Source organism: Notothenia coriiceps, unplaced genomic scaffold (genome assembly GCF_000735185.1).
Source record: "Notothenia coriiceps isolate Sejong01 unplaced genomic scaffold, NC01 NC01_scaffold00031852, whole genome shotgun sequence".
Lineage (NCBI taxonomy): Eukaryota > Metazoa > Chordata > Actinopteri > Perciformes > Nototheniidae > Notothenia > Notothenia coriiceps.
In genome coordinates this window covers 491,138-510,000 of record NW_011364553.1, presented here as the reverse complement: position 1 = coordinate 510,000, position 18,863 = coordinate 491,138, and the positions used below count along the sequence as shown (strand labels likewise).

Below are 18,863 nucleotides of genomic sequence, written 5' to 3'. Positions count from 1 at the left end.
TTCGGCAGGAAATAGTGTTCGTTTTGTCTGACTTGCAAGGTTGAGTTTTGAATAATATTTGTTCGCATTTACTGAGTTAACAACATATGCGTCTATCGTTAGCTAGCTGGTAAAGTAGCCTAACTTTAGAGGCTAGCATAGTTAGCATGAATGTTTGTTTTTTACTATCCTAATTTATTTGTTAGCATTTGCCCTATTAATATAACGGAATTAGTTTTTTGTTGTTGTTTCAAATAGACTACTAGAATAAAGCTTCATATATGAATCACAAAATCAAATTAAATACTTAATTTGGAGTAGTCTCAGCTGCAGTACAGCAGAAAAGTTATGATACAGAGTGAGAAACAAAAGAATCGCGGTGATGAGGAGGAGGAGGTCAAAGAACTGGTGAGTATCAAATGCACTATTTGGCTAAAGTAATAAACAATATCCAGTTGTATTACTAAAACATTAGTCCATAATCTGAAATGTTAAAATGCAACAGTTCTTCTTTTTTACTTAATCAATTTCCCTTTACTTTTTTCTTCTTCTCAAAAGTGCATGGCCAATGGGGTGTGCTATGAAAAAATTCGAAAAGAAGGAAGCAATGTAAGCTCCCTGGAGATCTTCTTCTCTGGTTTTCCTCGCATGGTTGGACTTTCCTTCTTCCCAAGGCTCTGCCAGCTGACCATAGTGGGCCAGGATATAAAACACATTGAAGGACTTGAGCGCTGTCCTCTGCTTCGGGAGCTCTGGGTAGTCCAGTGCGACCTGACAGTAAGTTTGTTTTGCTTGTCACCTTTCTAATAATCACTACTGGCACTGCTGAAACAATAAAATGATATGTAATGTCTCAAATTACAGTCCACCAACGTTTTTATAGTAGTTTTCGCAACGTAGTGTTTGTTGCAGGGGTAATTAAACCTTACAATTAGTAAACACAGAGTCTCCCCTCAGGCATTTAATGGCAACACATTTTACATTACGTTTTAGTGAATTGTACAACAAATGTCATATACATACAATAATGTGTTCCATCTTCTTATTTTGCAGGGAATATCTGGACTACAGAATTGTGTACAACTAAAGAAAATCTACATTTATGATAATCATATCTGTGAAATAAATAATTTAGAATTGCTGATCAACCTAGAAGTGTTGTGGCTAAACCACAACTGCATAACTCAAATACAGGTTTGTACAAAACACTATGAGTTGTCTGTCTGTCTGTGCTCTATCGTGCTGTCATGTTTATCTGGCATGTGTGGTTGTTTGTTTTTCTATAGGGCTTGGACATGCTTCAAAACCTCAAAGAATTAAACCTAGCTGACAACGATATTGAAAAGATTGGTACGTTTTTAAATTCCTCTACAGTTTCTTTGCCATGGTTAATTAAGATTCCTTGAGCTGTTTGAAAGAAATATTAATGAAATCATTTCAAACTTCTTTTTTAAGGGCATAGCCTTGATCCCAACGTTGGCCTTCAGAATCTTAATCTGTCCGGAAACAACATCAGCTCCTTTAAAGTAAGACTAAACACAGAATTATGCTTTTGGAATGTTTTTATAAAAAAGGTGTCCCACATATTTCGGAATCTTATTAAAATCCTGAGTCTGAAAAGGGTTATTCCAAATTCTTCAAATGTCGGCGTCAGTTCAGATTTTTAATCAATACCACAATGGGCTGGCTGTGCAAGAACTTCAATAAGGTATTGAGCAGGATCGTTTCAATGTATGTTATTCAGGATTCAATGATATACATTCATGGCTGCATCTAATCAAAAATACATTTTCAAAGACTATTTGGATGTTTGTGATATGCGGGTTTGTGGACATACTGTAGCTCATTCAGTCATGTTCAAGGTTAAACCGATGGAAACGTTTTATGACTAGCTTTGATTTGATGATCAACAACTCAAACATCTATCTGCAATCCACCTTTGGCCCTACCCAGCTTTGCTATAAGGAATGCAATCATTCACAGCACAGCGCCCACTATATTGCAACTACTGCGGAATCAAAGAAAACAAATTTGAAGGCCTATAACCTGAAGAGAAAGAACCCTATTAATAACTATCCCGTGTGTTATGTTGCTGTTATCTGTGTATCAGGAGCTGACCCTGCTTGCCCGCTTACCCAATCTGAGAGAACTAGCCCTGAAGGACCCCACTTCAACTCCAAACCCAGTGTGTCTGCTGTGTAACTACGCCACACATGTCCTTTACTACATGCCTGGCCTCCAGCTGCTTGACACCTATGACGTCTCGAGTAAGCAAGTCAAGGATGCAGCTGAGGTACTGAGAACATGAGTTACTTTTCTGAGTTTTTTTTACTCTTGAGAGGATACTAACTCTCTTGATTCATGTACATTGTTGTTGTTATTTCTTCTGTATTGTTAGTTCTTCAGCAGAGTTACAAATCATTCTTAAAATGTGTCATTTATTTAGATTTCAAGACACTAGTTTTAGGTGTCTTATGCATCACATATGGTCCTTTCCCTTTAAGTTAGCTTCAGACATTTAATTTATTTGGAAACCTTATTGACATATTGTTTAACATAAAGTTAGGTTCTTGAGGTTTGCAAAATTGCCATCTATCAAAAAGGTATGTCAAATGTTGTTTATTTGTTGCCTTTGTTTACTTTTAGGCCACAGTAATGAAAAAAATGATGTACTACAACATGCGTGTACATACTGCTCAGAGAAACCTGGCAGAGATCCGGCTGAGTCTAATGGAGAGGAAGAAAACCATGTTACAGTTACCCGAAGATTGCATCAGAACACTCAATCACGCCCTCAAGAGTGTATGTACAATCCATGAAACATGCCACAAACTATTTATCAGCTGTAACAAAAACATGTATTCTGCTCTTATCTCTATCTTCATATTGCTGTGTTTGTACAATAATAAGAAAGATGTTTTATACTTACCTAGCTTGAACGTGAGTTGCCGGCTAGTTGCAAGAAGTCCGCCTGCACCATGGAGGACGGATCCACTCACCTGGTTGAAGGTTCAATCGACAGAAGTGACATAACCACTGACATCAGTCCGGCTATGCAGCATAAAATACTCAGCAAGATTGAAGCACTGAGGGAGAGACTACAGCTATGGGCCAGGAGGCTGCAGGAGTCCGTATATATTTGAATAAAATACAAAGAGAATCTGACAGTGCTTTGCAGAATTAGGCTTCATACTGTACAGTACATATTCCTACATCCGACATTAAAAAAATCTCTCCGCTGTATTCAGGATTGAAGCCTGGTACGAGCGGGTTTGGACGCAAGCCACAAGCATGATGGAATATACAGTCCAGTTTCTGCTGATGGAGCTGGAAAGTGTTGGAAATATTCGTTTGGAAGAAGGCTGCTCTACTGACGCTTGGTACGTACTTACTGTATTATAATCAAAATCAATAACAACCATCATCAAAGTTAACATTTACAGACTACAATTAAATAAACTTCCCTTACATCCTAGTTTATTATATTCTTCACCCAACAGGTTTACTTCCTGTTGCGACCTCCTGCATTCCCGCTTTTCTCCTTCAGACTTCAAGGTTCACAGCATCACTGGCATTAAGGTCAACAGAATCATCCGCATCCACAACAGTGCTTTGAGGCTTCGCTTTGAGGACAAACTTCACACCCTTTTAGCCAGCGAAGAGTCTGCTCTCTCTTCACAGTAAGTATACTGTACTGAAGTCTGATGATGGTTGACACATTTTTCACAGGCATTCTTACTATTGCGATAATTCTAACAGTAATTGGACCATGCATTATTCAAATTTGATTCTAATTTCAAACTTTTTAAGCAGGAATTCCAAACGTCGGCTGGATCACTTGTTCTACGTAGCAGACTGTGAAAACTATAGCGAGAAAGAAGACAGTTTGTGCATCGTAGAGGAAGGCTTCAGAACATCCGAACAGAATGAGGTGTGTATATCATCTTTGGCTTGTTTCACACAAACACCAAATCATGCTGACTCTTATCATGTTGACTTTAAACTAGGCGTTGGAAAAAGATGGTGCCATACCTTTATCCAACAGCTTGAGTGTGGCTGAACAGCCCAGAATTGAACACACTCTACGACAGGCCAGCCAAGATTCAAAGCTCAATGCGGACCCGATCCCCTTCAGGCACGGTGAGTTTGATTTTGAAGTCTGTCTGTAAAATAGTACTGGAAGATTTGGGCCGTCCACAACAGCCTCCCCCTGTATGTGACTTTTTGTTTTGTTGCTTACATGCTTATGTTTTTTGCCTTTTAGGTCAGATTATCGTCTCCAAAGTGTTTGTGGGCCACAGCACGCCTCTCCGAGAGGGAGACCCGTTAGACAGAAGCAGATATCCAAGATTGATTTCTGTGTATCGCAATGTGGACGCTAAGCACAGAACTGCAGTCAGTCAAGGTATACGCTCTATTAAATATTAGGTGTTCAAGTATTTGTGAAATGTCATTGCAAATCTATGTGTTTTTCATTCAGAGAGACCTCGCTCCACTAAAACACACACTGGTCCCGAGTGCAGTCCCAGGCGAAGACAGTGGTACGTGTTCGACCATGAGCTTGTCCTGCCCGAGTACATCATCTACTTTGAATATATCAGCGCGGTGGGTCATTGTTTATTTTCAACATACTGTACTTTCGTTTTCAACATAAGTCTCGCTGAGGTGTCATGTGATCAAAATTCAGTAGCTACAATTCAATTGCTTTTTCAACCAAAACGTACAGACCTTAAACACAATTTGTTTTTGTTGTGTCTTCCCTAGTTTCATTCTTGATTTACAAATCATTTATTTATTTGTGTTAGTATATTTCAATTAAGTTTGAAAAACTATTAGAAGTCAATGATTACATTCCTACTAACCAATTGGCATGCTTTAACCCTGTTGATATGTTGTTACTAGGATCAAGAACAACCACACAGCACAGGCAGAGATGAAACTCCGTCCAACGATATAGTCCTAGACAGGGAAGTCCTCAACATGGAGCCTGTGCTGCCGCCGCAGCCCAAGCTGTTGAGCTTGGATGACAAAATTCTGCTTAACGTGGCCAGAGCTAACGTTCTCAGTCAAATCACTGCAAGTATTCTCTCCTTTCAAATAACACACATTGAGTTTTGAAGTCTTTTCGTACACTCCTGATAATCTTCAAAATGTTTAACCTCCAGGTGCTGAACCTTCATGGCAACAGTCTGAGTCAAATAAAGGAGATCTCCCACCTCACAGCTCTACGGCATCTTACCATCAGCTTTAATGAGTTCACACACCTAGATGACATTTCTCACATGGTAAACATTATATTATGGAGGGTTATCTAATTAGTGTCTGAAGTCATAAAAACAGCATTTCATGGTAACTTACCTCTGTAATATTGGATGGGATTGGTTAGTGGTTTGGCACATATTTTATAGCAGCTGTGTAGTAGAGCATAGCAAAAGGTGGAGACATTTAACATCTATTTTCTCTGTGATCTACATCACAGCCCCACCTTGAGTTTTTGGACGCGAGCTACAATCGCCTTGTGACTCTCGAAGGGCTGAAGAGGTTGGGACAGCTCAAACAGCTCGACCTGCGCTGGAACAAGTTGACCAAGGCCAGAGAGGACACGGCTGTGCTTAGGAAACACACACCCGCTCTGCTGAGACTGGACACCAGATACAACCCATGGAACCGGGTGCGTGCTGTTTTCAAAAATAAATCTAATAAAACATGCTTTAGATTCTAGATTGAAGGCTTTATTGTCATGTGCACATTAGCTGCAGTGTAGATATGGCAAGTCACAGGCTCCTCCAACAGTGCAACATGTATAGGACATAGAACAAATAAAACAGATAAAAGAATGCAACAGAATGTTTTGAGATGTGCAAGTAAATACACAAGGTACAATTAAAACTGTTCTTCTTTCAGCCCGAAGCAGTCAGAATGACCATACTGGGCCGCCTCACGACCCTCACACACCTGGACGACATGATGGTGGCAGAGGAGGAGGCTGCTTGTGCTGTTCAGATGGCTGCTGGAGCCAAAGTCACCCAGGTTTATGAGTATTACCATTCTACAATGAAGGACCAAAGTACAGTATGTGGATATCTTCCGGTTAAAACAGGCTTCAGTGTAATTCAATCAGACCTTTTGACACTCTGCTTGCAGGCATCTCTTCTGGCCCTCTCGCGTACCAGCGGCGATCGTCCCCGCAGTCTCAGCCTGCTGTCAACAGCCCAGCTCCTGTGTTCTCTCAGTCCTGCTCCCTCGGGCCTGAACCGAGAGCTGGAGCCAAACTGGACTGCAAAAGTGAGCATGCTTTTTGAATGGCACTGAAACATACTTTAATTACCTTACCAAATACAATTGTAGTACACTTTTCACAACAATAATATATGTTTGTATCCGTTATATTGAGCAGATCACTTCCCTGAACTTTGACAACCAGAGGATTTCCAAACTGATCAATCTGAATAAGCTGGTCAACCTTCGCTGGGCTTCCTTTAATGATAATGACATTTCTAAAGTGGAGGGTCTGGAAAGCTGCTTGAAACTGGAGGAGCTTTCCCTCAACAACAACAACATAAGCACACTCAATGGTAAGTCACATCCTTAACTTGTCAATGACGTTGGAATAACAACATCAAGGAAAACCTAAAAACAATAAATAATTCGTTCTTTCTATCTTTACCCTCTGTTTTTTAGGGATATCAAAACTGCATGGCCTTAATAAACTGAGTGTAGATGGGAATCAGCTGTCTAGTCTGGAGCCTTTAGTCCTAGAACAGCTGCCCAACTTGTCTTTCCTGTCTGTGGAGAACAACTCTATCAGTTCCCTGCATGGGATCCAGAGAGTCCGCTCCCTACTCGAGCTCTACATCGGCAACAACCAGATTTGTACATCACGAGACATCTACTTTCTAAAGGCAAGTGGGAAAGAAATAAGGACAGTAAGATTTCAATTCCATACATGTTTTCTGAGCTTGAACTCTTCTCTTTGTCTCCTCAGGGATTGACGAACCTCATCATTCTGGACCTTTATGGGAATCCTTTACTGGAAAAGCTGGAAAACTATCGCATTTATGTGGTGTTCCACTTACCCTCCTTAAAAGCTCTAGATGGCGTTGCAGTGGTAAAAACTGACAACAACATCTACCAGTCAAACCTTTCAGATATTGAAGTGATGATGGTTTATCAAGGGTTTTGTGTTTGCTGTTGTTTCCTCCAGGAGGTAACTGAGTGTGAAAGTGCAAAGGATATGTTTGGAGGAAGACTCACCCCTGACATGGTGGGAGAGAAGCTGGGCCACTCAAACTACACAGACATCACCTACCTCACCCTGCAGTCCTGCTCCATCAGGTAATATCTTATGTATACAGACGGATGAACACAGGTCCAAAACAATTGTAATAGTAATTTACTTACTTTGAAAAACAGGGCAAAACAGAGACATCCCAATACTTGGTCCTTCGAAGGCTAATTGAATGTGTTGTTTTTCCCTACAGGATGGTGGATCTGTCTCCAGCAGACCTGTTCTGTAGCCTACGCAGCGTCAACTTAGACCACAACAACCTCACCTCCTTCTCTGGTCTCATTTACCTGCCTAATATCAAAGTAAATATTGACCTGAATATCCAAAAATAACAAACTGGCTTGTACTGCCCCTGCGCTGTGGACAACTTCCTTATTTCCGTGTTCTTCTTTAAAAGGCTCTTTGTCTGAACTACAACCACATTGAGTCCATCCTGCCCAGACAGAAGACTCAGGCTCCTCTGACCAACAGACAGATTCTGTACAGCAAGGTTCACTCCAGTGGTTACGGCCAACCGAGCTCATCCAAAGGGAAAGGGTAACACAATTCTTATTGCAGTAATTAATATATCTTTTTTACAGTTTACAATTTTAGTCTACTGCCTGGTGTGAAGTATGAAGTTCAACTGAACATGAAGTGAGTGGCCATTAGGGGGCAGCACTGACCACCCTATGTCTGATCTGTTAGTACGATTTTCATCCACAAAAAAAAAAAAATCTATTTCCAGAAGCATAAAACCCACATAAGACTGCAAGGTCCAAATATTGAAAATAAAAACAAGAAATAAGTTAGAACAAATCAAGACCAATGGGGTTATAAAAAACAAGTATTATCAAAATCATTTAAAAATATAAAAAAGTATAAACTTATGTTTTAGAAAAAGTAATAACTTAAATATTATAAATAGTTCAAACTAGAAGCGCATAAATGGGAATAAAATATAAATAAATACAGTTTCAAGATGTTCAGATTTGTATTAAGTCAAACATATATTCTCTCTAGGGATATTATACCTTAGAGGAAATATTTAAATCTTGGTTTGTATACTTTGGCGTCAGTATATTGGGGGAATAATAATGAGGTGATCACATTTACCTTTTATAGAAACCAGTTTATAAGCCTTTGCCCTGACTGATTGCCTTTAGGTGGTCTGCTCCTGTGTGGTCTGACCAGCTAAATGAGGCAGTGGGAGGGAGACAGAGATGTTCATTTAACCACAGAGGTTGCAAACTGTCATTCTCCTGACTTTGTTCAAGGGAAACTGGGCACACTGGCAGTCTGGAGCCACTGATGGGCAGCCTGGAGGTGCTGCATTTGAGTCACAATGGCATCTCCAATATGGCCAATCTGCAGCTCAGCAGGCTCACCAATCTTAAAGCACTCTTCCTTCAAGGTATGTATGGGTAACGTACAACCCCTCCCTCACAAAGCCTGTTAAAAGTGCAGTGTATAGAGCCTGTGAAAAGGCAAGCAAAGTCTCCCATACACCGCAGGCCAGGTGGGAGATGAGACCCGAAGAAAAGAAAGACTGACTTCCTTTTGAAATGCTTTTGATAGCTTTGGATTGAGTTTTGCTTTGTCCGAGTGTTCTGTCCCACAAAGCTGACCTTACTTGTCCATTCTTTTCTTTTTGCTAGAAATCCTTTCAAAGCTGTCTCTGTCATTTCAGACTCTTTGACACCAGAGCCACCTGACGAATACCAAACACATGTTCATCTTGCATTCAAACTTTCGCTTTTATATTTTTTTAAAGGTCCCCTATTATACTGTTTTTCATCAATATATTATAGGTCTCAGATATATACAAAACATGTCTCTGAAGTGTTTGGCTCCAAATACCAAACAGATCATGCATTGTAGCATCCCATAAACCCCTCTATTTCAGCCCTGTTTCAAAAGTGCTGATTCTCTATCTGTTACTTTAGATCACATGTGTCAAACTCAAGGCCCCGGGGCCAAATCAGGCCCTTGGTGGATTTAATTTCGGCCCACAGGATAATTTCTAATTTCTATTAGATCTGTCCCGCCGGTATATTGCACGCACACCTTCACTCAATCCTGAGGGTTTCCTCAGCCCAGAGCCTGAGCCCAAACATTGATGAACTTGCACCCAAGATGAGATGCCAAGTATCTGCTTGAGCATCACAGAGCAGCTAACTGAGTTTAATGGATGTTTCCTTCTGCACTTTTGTTCTTGCGACAACAGGGCATGTTTTTTTTTTTCTTTGAGGGAAATTGTCTTTTTGAAGCTGTTGTTGGCCTGTGGAAAAATGTAATCATAAGAAATGACTCGGGAAAATCTGCAGATAGAGACATAACAAATGAATGCAAGTGATTATTTAATGTTGTTTTTATAGGCAATAATTTAAGCTTTGTTAGTTCCAGGTTTAATATGTGCAATAAGTTCATTTCAATAAGTTTTGCTATAAACATTGAAACAGTCCGGCCCTCGACTAGTACCGCTTTTTTTATTTTAGCCCACTGTGTATTTGAGTTTGACACCCCTGCTTTAGATGAAAATAAGGAGCCCCTCCCCACGCCCCTCTGAGAGATATTTGGTTAAAAAAAACACAATGGTGCTCTAGCAGGAGATTCAGGCGATAAGGTGGCGGGGGTTACCTTGGTTGGTTATTGGCTAATGTTTAAACAAGCCAAAAAATCGTTATGACATCATAAAGTGGCCGAAATCTGGTCAGCTCATTTTCAGACAGGTTTTTATAGAAATGGATCAGGACAAAAAGTGAGCCAATCTTTTTTACCTGAAACTTTCAGAATCTCTTTACAAAGAGGGAACACATGTTGATGTATAACAGACAGGAACAAGTGGATTTTGCATAATAGGTGACCTTTACGTTTTTAATTTAGGGCCCTTTTTTGTTAATAGACTAATGTGATAGTTTGAGCTATCTTTCCATTGTTTTAATGAGGTTTTCTCTCTCTTTAGGTAACGATATCAGCCAGGTGGATGGATTGGAGGGGCTTCATCAGCTGAGAGAGCTTGTGTTAGACAGGAACCGGATCAAAGCTCTGGCCGAGAACTCTTTCATATCCCAGAATGTCCTGCTGGAGCTGCACCTAGCAGAGAACCGGATCCGGGAGCTCAACTATCTGGACCCTCTGACGGAGCTCCGCAAGCTCTTTCTTGGCATCAACAAGCTGCAGGTATTCTCCTCCAGCTGCAGGGTTCTCTCACATGCTGGGTTCTGTTTATATTCACATTTCTTAATAAAACTGCATATTCAAATTGTATTGAATCTACCGTAATCAACACATTGAGGTGACCCACCAAGGTCACACTTTTGAGATTGGTTCATTAAAAAGAAATGTGTTGGATGTTTAAGAATGTATTTTTATTCAGTATGCAGCAGTATTACTTTGCCTGGCATTTGCAAAGTAAGACGTGAAGTATAGTAATCATGAGTCATTACCACCCCACTGTGGCATGCAAGGGTTAGCATTAAGGAGAATCAAGTTTTGATTGAAGGTCAGGGCCGTGTAGAAAGAGGGGAACAATCAGGACAACGTGTAATCAGCTGCTCAGTCTGCATCTGCTGCTCACCCAGGGCGAGTGATTTGCACTTTTGTTGCCTTTTCCTTCTTCCCTTCACATCCTTAATGTTTCTATGCATTCAATTAAGACATGAAATACAGCAATCATCCCCGCGCAACAGTTCTCACAGTGGGGGCGTCTTTGAATCACAGCCAAGTGCAACCATAAACCCGGGAATGATAGAAAACACCCCCCATGCCCTGTAGCTTGCCCAAACTCTCATGAGATTAATGAGAGATCACACATGTAATCTCTCCCATCAGCTGCTTCCATCCTCCCACACCAAAATGATGAACGGTTCATGCATATCTCTCCTCTCAGCACAGAGTGGCTACAGCCAGTGGAAAAGAAACATGAATAAAAGGGGAAAGTGAATGAATAATAATGTAATATAATCTTTGGTTTCTTTACTTTTTCTAGGACATCACAGAGCTTGAAAAACTTGAAGTTCTTCCTTCGCTGACAGAGCTCTCGGTTGTGGGCAATCCTGTAAGTGTTACAGGTGTTAAAACACTAAGGTGATATGAAAATGTTTTACCCCAGTGTGTTTTTCTTGTTATGAGCTTTGCCCAGAATCTATGTGAATCTACAAGGTGTCGGTCAGCGGGCTCTTTGAAACTGTTCTGCTAGAAAATCTATTATCAAAAGCACACTCACAGGCTCAATTTCTCACTTGCACAATCCAAAATACTATCCCAGTGTAACTCTATGTTTCCAAATTAAGCGATTACATGATGGGCCATCTGCTGTGCCTCAAACTGGCCGGCATCAGAGACAAATCCGTTGACCAAATGGCAGCGAGCTATTGGCCCGGTTACATCACCCATCTGGAGCTCATGGATCAGGCCTGAGCAGAGCCTGCAGGGACTCTCTGTGGTCCACAGGGCCACGCTCAGCTGTGGAAGCCTCCATGCTGCCGGACCCCATCCCCCTTCTCTTCCCATAGGGGGGGTTAATCCTGCCAGGGGGTGGAGGCCAACAGCCACCCTGGAGACAATACCTCCTGCTGTTGACAGCATGAGATCGCTACCTCTCCCATGTTCCCTCGCCAGAGTCTATCTCCTCTTCTCCACTGGACATCCATTGGCACGCCGTTACAGCAGCAGTGTCCTATAGGAACATGAAGTTGGCTGAACGTGTGCCCTGGCCAGAGGCTGCCCTCAGCTGGTCACTGTAATATCGGTTGGGGACGAACCTACATTGGGTCCCACATAGCATCATATTTATCCCAGATGCCTCAGGGCAGGCTTCACTGATGCTACACAGTAACAATACTTTGACTCTATTTCTGGGTTATTTTATCAAAAAGGCTCCTTTTTGTTTTCCAGGTGGCCAAAAACTCTCTCCACAGACCAGCAATAGTGCTCCGCCTGTCCCAGCTGCAGGTGCTGGACGGGGTGATGGTCACGCTGGAGGAAAAGACGAGGGCTGAACTCCTCAATGCTGAGCCAACAGTGAGACACACACAGCATGAATCCCCACTCAGACACATACTGTACATACTTTGAGGACACACAACTATTTGTAACATTCCTTTGTTGCTCAAGTATCGCTATTTTAAGAGAGCCAAATAGTAAATAATCTGAGTCTTCAGCATATTTTCCTGTGGGGAGGAGGGAGCGTGACCTCAGTTTATTAATCAACTTGTAAGGTTAGTAGAAAATATTAGAAAATATTCAGTTAGCAGAAAATAAACATTTGATTCCAACACTCTACTACCCTTTTAGCATGATTTACATATGTAGATAATCTGTCCATGGTCCTTATCAGGTAAGATGCAGTCCAACTGATAGAATCAAAATGTCACCAAGCAGCCTCCATAAAAACGGGGAAAGCCGGGATCATACTCTTTTAGTCCCACTGATTTGATGTTCATGTAATGAGAGACCAGGGCAGTAATTCTCCTGCAGCTCTGAATTAAAAGCAGCCTAAGCCTGCTGGCATCATCCTGCTGATTAGATGAAATGTGCCCGGCCGATAATGCACCAGTGGATTTACCCCCCATTAGCCAGGTCAACACGACCCCCTCTGCTTGTTAATCGTACATGTGGAATTGACAGAGCAGAGATCCTGTTTGTTTTTTGTCATTAAAAACACAAGCATATCATCATAACTGCCATCGAGCTTGTCACCTTCAATTCATGCTAGGGCCTCTGCTTTTGTTTAAACTTGAACATTGTTATTGATGAGTCATAATTAGTATTCCCCTGTAAGATGCTTATACATGTGGAACAATAAGCAATGTTATAACCAACCCCCTGCCAAGTGAGGAGTGCACACACTGCAGTGACAGTAGTGGTCATAGGGAGGTAGAGGGAAGATCAGAGAAGAGTAGGTTGAGTTGACCCTGCAGTTACGCATTATCTGAATGTTCGTTTTTTATATTTTATTTGGAAATGTTGACAGCACAAAATACAGTGAACATTAACTTAAGGTAATAGTTCCAAAAAGAAAGACTAACTACTTCACCCACTCGCCTAAAAATGAATCACCTAGAGGTGCAGAAAGAAAAAAGGAAAAAATACGAACGAGGTCATGTTTAGTCAGACCCGATGTCATTACAAGTAATACTTATTCCTTATACTCGCTATTTCATATTTCTCTTAAAGCCTTGTGCCCAATACCCTGGAGCTTCTCTTCCTACCAATGAAATAAACCTCCCTGGACTGCTGCCCCTCATGCCTCGAAACACCGCTATCAGAGGAATGACTATAAGTGGAGGGCTGCAGAACTTCCTGCCCGGACCCGACATCCTGCAGATCAACATGGACGAGTCTCAATTCACTTTCAAGCGTGAGTGGGATATATATCCTCTATAAGGTCATTTGTTTCTGATCAGTTTGGTTGTGTGTAACAACAAGCTCTAGATCCACACAAATAGTCTTTTAGACAGTTACAAAATGACTTTCTTTTATAACGATATTACTGTGTAATAAGTTGACCACTGGTTTACTTATTTTCTCTAACCATGACCTTTGTAATGATTTCCATTACAGACAAAAAGCACAAGCACAGCAATGCCGTCCGCAGCGGCCAAAGTGACATTACCTTAAGACACATTAGAAGAGCAGGAAGCAACCTGCCAGCCGGTCAGCTTCATGACGGGAACAGAGTCCTCATCACAAGCCAGGAGCAAGACAGCAGGTTAGGAAAAATACATGCAAGGGACTTTATAATGCCTTTTAATCACGTTATAGATCTGTTTAAGACCATAGAACCGGTGTTGACTTGTACCCCTTATTTACATTTCTTTTTAGATATCCAAATGGTGGCAAACCTCCACCCATGTAGCAGCAAGAAGAGGTGAAGCATGACGGTGAATTAAAGGAGAGCACATGGGACTGTGTAGTCATCAATAATCCTATCATATATATCTTGAAGATGGTGTTTTTGTTAGTGTGCTTTGATGTATATCTGCATGCAATTGCATATTTAATAAGTAAAAAGGCATCAGATAATTCCAGTGCCTTTTTTGAGCTAGCTATAACTTCCTGTAAACTTGTCTTGATTTATTTGTTGCTGTTTACAAATCAATAAATAGCCTTTTCTACTGTTTGAATTTTAGTTGAATATTGAAACATGTTTAGGGTTAAAATAATTAGGCTGCTTGAAGGTTGCATGTAGCGCATCCCTTGTAAATGCATTTGTAATGACGATGACCTTGTTTTTTTATCCACATATGTGGATCACTAACCATGGTAATCTGAGGATGAGGGTTTTTGGTGTCATTTCTACTGCTATGGCCCAAAACATGAGAAAAAAAAACACCCACAGATGTAAGGGCGTGTGAGACTGGCAGGCTGCTTCTATGGGGTCAGATGGATCCCCAACAAGTGGATAATCCAGCTTTAGCACACCTCTCTGCGGACAATAATCTGCGGTCACTCAGATAAAGATGTAATCTTGAATGAAGTCCAAATGGATTTCAGAGATTGTCAGTTTCATCATGTTAGCCTCTTTTCGAAAAGCCCACCGCAGTATCAACTAATAGGCAAAATCTTGTGTGTTGTAACTGGAAATGAACCTACTCCACTCAATATTTATGATGTCAGTTCTGCTGAACATAATAATCCTCCCTGTCTTCCTGTCAGTTTAGTGTTGCAGTCCTGTGGTTAACTAAAACTCAGTGTAAGCCTTAGATGAGGACGATACAGCCTAAATGATATGATCTAAAAACGTCTGGTACATCTAAACTGAGCAATGCATGATTGAAATCTCTGTGTGAAAATATTTAGAGGGCATCCATTTTCCGTCAATCAACCAAGGCAAAACAATTGTATAGCCGAGAAATAAAATCATTCTCACTGTCACTGTTTTATATTTCTCAATATCTTCTTGCAAACCATTGATGTATGTAACCTGAGACCCATATCCTTTTTATAATTCATGCTCCATAAACAATAGGCATCATACACGATTAACCCTAGTTTGGTAAAGATATGCTTAACAAAAGCAAATATTTCAGAGATGACCCTTTCTAAAGGAGCTGCCGTTGAATCCGTTGAAGCCAGAAGCAGCAACATTATCTTTCTCACTTCCCTGACCAGTCTGAACTGTTCATGGATCAGTGGTGTAAATGCCACCACTAGGTGTCCTTAGAGCTCCATTAGCTCTCTCTGCTAATCAGTCCTCCTCTATGAACGTACTGTATCTCTTGCCTTGTAGCTAGTCATTTATTGTGTGTGTGTGTGTGTGTGTGTGTGTGTGTGTGTGTGTGTGTGTGTGTGTGTGTGTGTGTGTGTGCGCGCTTTAGTTTAGTGTTCCTTAGTTTAGTGTTCCTTGGCTGAACACAGCAGTAAAATTGAAAAGCTCTCCCCAAACAAGCTCCTCTAATGCATGTACTTAACTTTACTTAATTTGTGTTAATTCCCAGCATTAAGCAGGGCTAATGACAGTGCACTGTCATTACCTTGCTCTGCCTGACATCAAATGGCAGATGATGGACTCGTATTATGAAAGAGAAAACTAATGCACAGATTTGGAGGCTCAGGAAGAGCTCTCTAATGCATTAGGTATTTCAAAAGATAATTACACATTTGATCTGTGTGCAGTATGGATATGTTAGAATATAACAGCTTTTAATGCTATTTTCTATGTGTATGCTTATAGCACCACATACAGTATGTTTCTCTTTGCATAAAGATGGTGAATAATTCATCAGTCCTGAGTGAACCCAGTCTCTCTCTCTCTCTGTCTATATCTCTCGCTCCCTCTCTTCGCTCCTCCATGTGAGTAGACCACATGGTTCGAAGCTGGTTTAATGGGATGGAATGTGACAGGTTATGTTTTCATCTGCCTGATATGGAGCCCGGCTGGGAGAGGAGGAGAGGGGAAAGAGAGTCTCCACAGCTGTAGTCTGGATACATAATTAGACATGTTTTTGCTGGGAATCAGTTATAGATGATGCTTCTTCTCCCATCCCCACCAACACACACACACACACACACACACACACACACACACACACACACACACACACACACACACACACACACACACACACACACACACACACACACAAAAACCCATGCTCTGTATGGGGCCATTACCTCTGGTCCACTAACTCCCTACATTTGCTGTGTCTGTGCATTCAGAGCACCATTAGTCCAAGACTCTGTGAATAATTGCTGAATGGACCATGTTTTCACCGCTATCTACTCAGGTTCCAGTGTTGCTTGATGTCGTGGGTGAAGTGAGAGGGATGAGGACATTGACTGATTTTTGATGCTGATGTAACACCGCATCTTGCGCAATGCTTATCAAAGCATTATGTCTGGTACGTGTAATGGAACATTAAACTCTTTGTGCATTACATATTTACCAGTTTGTATTAAGCTTAGAAGTGCCTCGGTTCAGGTTGCATCAACATCCTCACTTGACTTGGAATTGCTGTTGTAAAAATAAAGCATGCTATTCGCCCACACTTAAACTGCTGATGGCAAACGAATTCAGATAATGAAAATATAAATAATTTTTTCTTCAAAAGGTGCATATTATGTCCCAGAGTTCATTTTCCAGCCCGACAAATACATCCTCTTTTCAAAAACAATCTTGCCATATTGCTTCTCTTGAAATCTGTCATTGAGTTATTGTTGTCGCCTGTCATTTTCCTGTAATTTGTTTCCTGTGAGGCTCCCTAGAATAAAGAGTGAAAGGAGAGAGGAAATAAAGATAAAAGAAAGACAAGTGAGAGTGACAATTAGAGTGAAAAGGGAAATGCTTTTATTTTGTGCAGATATTTTGGAGGACAGCATTAAATCTAAACTGTTTTTCACTTCTGGACGTATCCCATTATTGAACATGTGTGTCATTAATCACATTATTTCAATCACACAGTGGTTGAAATGGGCAAAAACAAGGTACGGATAACCAAACAACAGACCATTTTCTTGTAAATTCAAAGAGAATCCATTTTCAGAGCCCCGTCAAATGGATTGCTTTATGTAAATTGTAGCCAATTTGCTATCAGCCTTTTTTATTTCATGATATTTGCATTTGTGCTTCTCCTTTAATGACTCTTAAGTCCTAATTCAAGTTGATTATCTTCATCAGGCAGCTATAAAAAAAATGGAGCAATGATTTGAAATAAGTGGTGCTATGGGAGGATTACAGGGTGCGATACATGTTGTCGTGACTGAAGGGCTTCTCTGTTGTTATGGTTTATTGTGTTCTACGCAGAAAAGAGATTGCCTTTTCAAGATGACAAGGAAACATAACCTCCTGCTCACCCTTATCCCCTCAGCCTCACTGAAGAATAACAACAACAACAACAACAACATCAACAATGTAATCTCCTTGGCTCCAGATTATTATCTTTCTTTGTGTTGATATTATGGCCTTTTTAGTTGATCAATTCATGATCCTCCTCTTTGCCCTCCTTTTCTCTGAATAGATCAACGTGTTTTGAGGGGAGACACTTAAACACAACCACTTTCATTATAATGAAATAATAAAATACATAGATGTAATCTTTTAGTATTAGGAACATGATAATAAGGATTAAGAATGTAATATTCATATTTCTAATCTTATGTCAGTTGTTGAGGTCATCTAAGATTCAGGATTTAAAGATACTGATGAGTGAGAGGTTGAACAATTATTCAGGGGAAGAAGAATAAACAAGCCCTTGGGATGTGTAATTTCATGTAATTATAATTGTAAAGAGGGATGGTGTTTGTATTGTTCGGTTGAAATCCGTTGAGGAGAGGTGTATTTTCTGGTAACTGTATTCTGGTATTTTTGGTCCATTTTTCAAACAGTATCGTTTCTAATATCTTTGTCGGTACAGTTAAATGTGATTTGCACTCACAAAGAATCGTTTATTGTGCCCTGCGTTAAGTTGCTTAAAGTAACACTTAGTTTTACTTAAAATAATCTTTGACTTGCTGAAAAAATTCAATACAATCAATACATTTCTTATGTGTTTTTGGTTGTAAACCCAGTGTTACTTATTCAGTGTTCATTGGTATTTAAATAAATGCAATTCATATTCCTTTTTGAATATAATGTCTTTAGGAGTCCCAAATGACAGGGAGTAATCAAATAACTCCAAAAGCCCAAATAAATCTAATTCTGACTGAGTCCAAATTATACTGGTCATTCATCACCTCTTCCTTCCTTTTTGTTTTGGTTGTCCAACAGTCGGTTATGGAAAGTAACTAAGGACATATTTATTTATTAAAATGCATTAAAGGGAGCTCCACCATTTCCAGATGCAACATTCAAGTGTTGAATACATTAACACGTCAATAATTATAATCAAATGATACACAAGCTGTACAAAATCTATAAAAATCTTCCAGATTGCCAAAATATCAAAATATTTTTTCTTCCACCTATGCGACCAACAACGGTAAAAATGACAGATGGGTGCCAAATATTTTTGGGGCCGTTTTAACCCTCTGCACGCCAAGCACATGTGACTAACACGGTTATGCTATACAGTCGGTTCAACTCACAGCCTCACATCTGTACATTATAAAACAGTGTTTTACTGCTATTGTTGTTGAACACATCTGGATGATCTGAGTATCGCTCTAGTTGTCT

General features: G+C 40.4%; 1 protein-coding gene across 2 annotated transcripts; it reads left to right on the top strand.

Moving 5' to 3' along the window:
* Positions 1–139: 139 nt before the first annotated feature.
* lrrc9 (leucine rich repeat containing 9) lies at positions 140–15,121 on the top strand. 2 transcript variants are annotated; one of them, XM_010788392.1, is made up of 32 exons: positions 140–387; positions 538–756; positions 1,033–1,173; positions 1,266–1,329; positions 1,435–1,505; positions 2,090–2,272; positions 2,626–2,781; positions 2,913–3,106; positions 3,228–3,359; positions 3,480–3,659; positions 3,793–3,910; positions 3,987–4,119; positions 4,244–4,384; positions 4,460–4,584; positions 4,882–5,055; positions 5,145–5,264; positions 5,459–5,650; positions 5,884–6,009; positions 6,124–6,264; positions 6,377–6,554; positions 6,661–6,881; positions 6,965–7,087; positions 7,184–7,314; positions 7,461–7,569; positions 7,665–7,804; positions 8,524–8,660; positions 10,212–10,429; positions 11,238–11,306; positions 12,146–12,271; positions 13,427–13,610; positions 13,814–13,961; positions 14,075–15,121. In XM_010788392.1, exons 1-32 carry the CDS (start codon positions 328–330, stop codon positions 14,106–14,108), a joined length of 4,488 nt encoding a protein of 1,495 aa, XP_010786694.1. In that variant the 5' UTR covers positions 140–327; the 3' UTR covers positions 14,109–15,121. The 2 variants fall into 2 exon arrangements, with proteins under 2 accessions (XP_010786694.1, XP_010786693.1); XM_010788391.1 differs by having other exon boundaries at positions 3,790–3,910.
* The last annotated feature ends 3,742 nt before the right edge of the window (positions 15,122–18,863 follow it).

What these genes read in the sequence shown, in the direction of transcription:
- lrrc9 (XM_010788391.1), top strand. Translation starts at nt 328, where the DNA reads ATGATACAGAGTGAGAAACAAAAGAATCGCGGTGATGAGGAGGAGGAG. An exon ending in ACTGCATAACTCAAATACAG is followed by an intron (nt 1,174 to 1,265) that starts GTTTGTACAAAA and finishes GTTTTTCTATAG; the next exon opens with GGCTTGGACATGCTTCAAAA. An exon ending in TTGGCATCAACAAGCTGCAG is followed by an intron (nt 10,430 to 11,237) that starts GTATTCTCCTCC and finishes TACTTTTTCTAG; the next exon opens with GACATCACAGAGCTTGAAAA.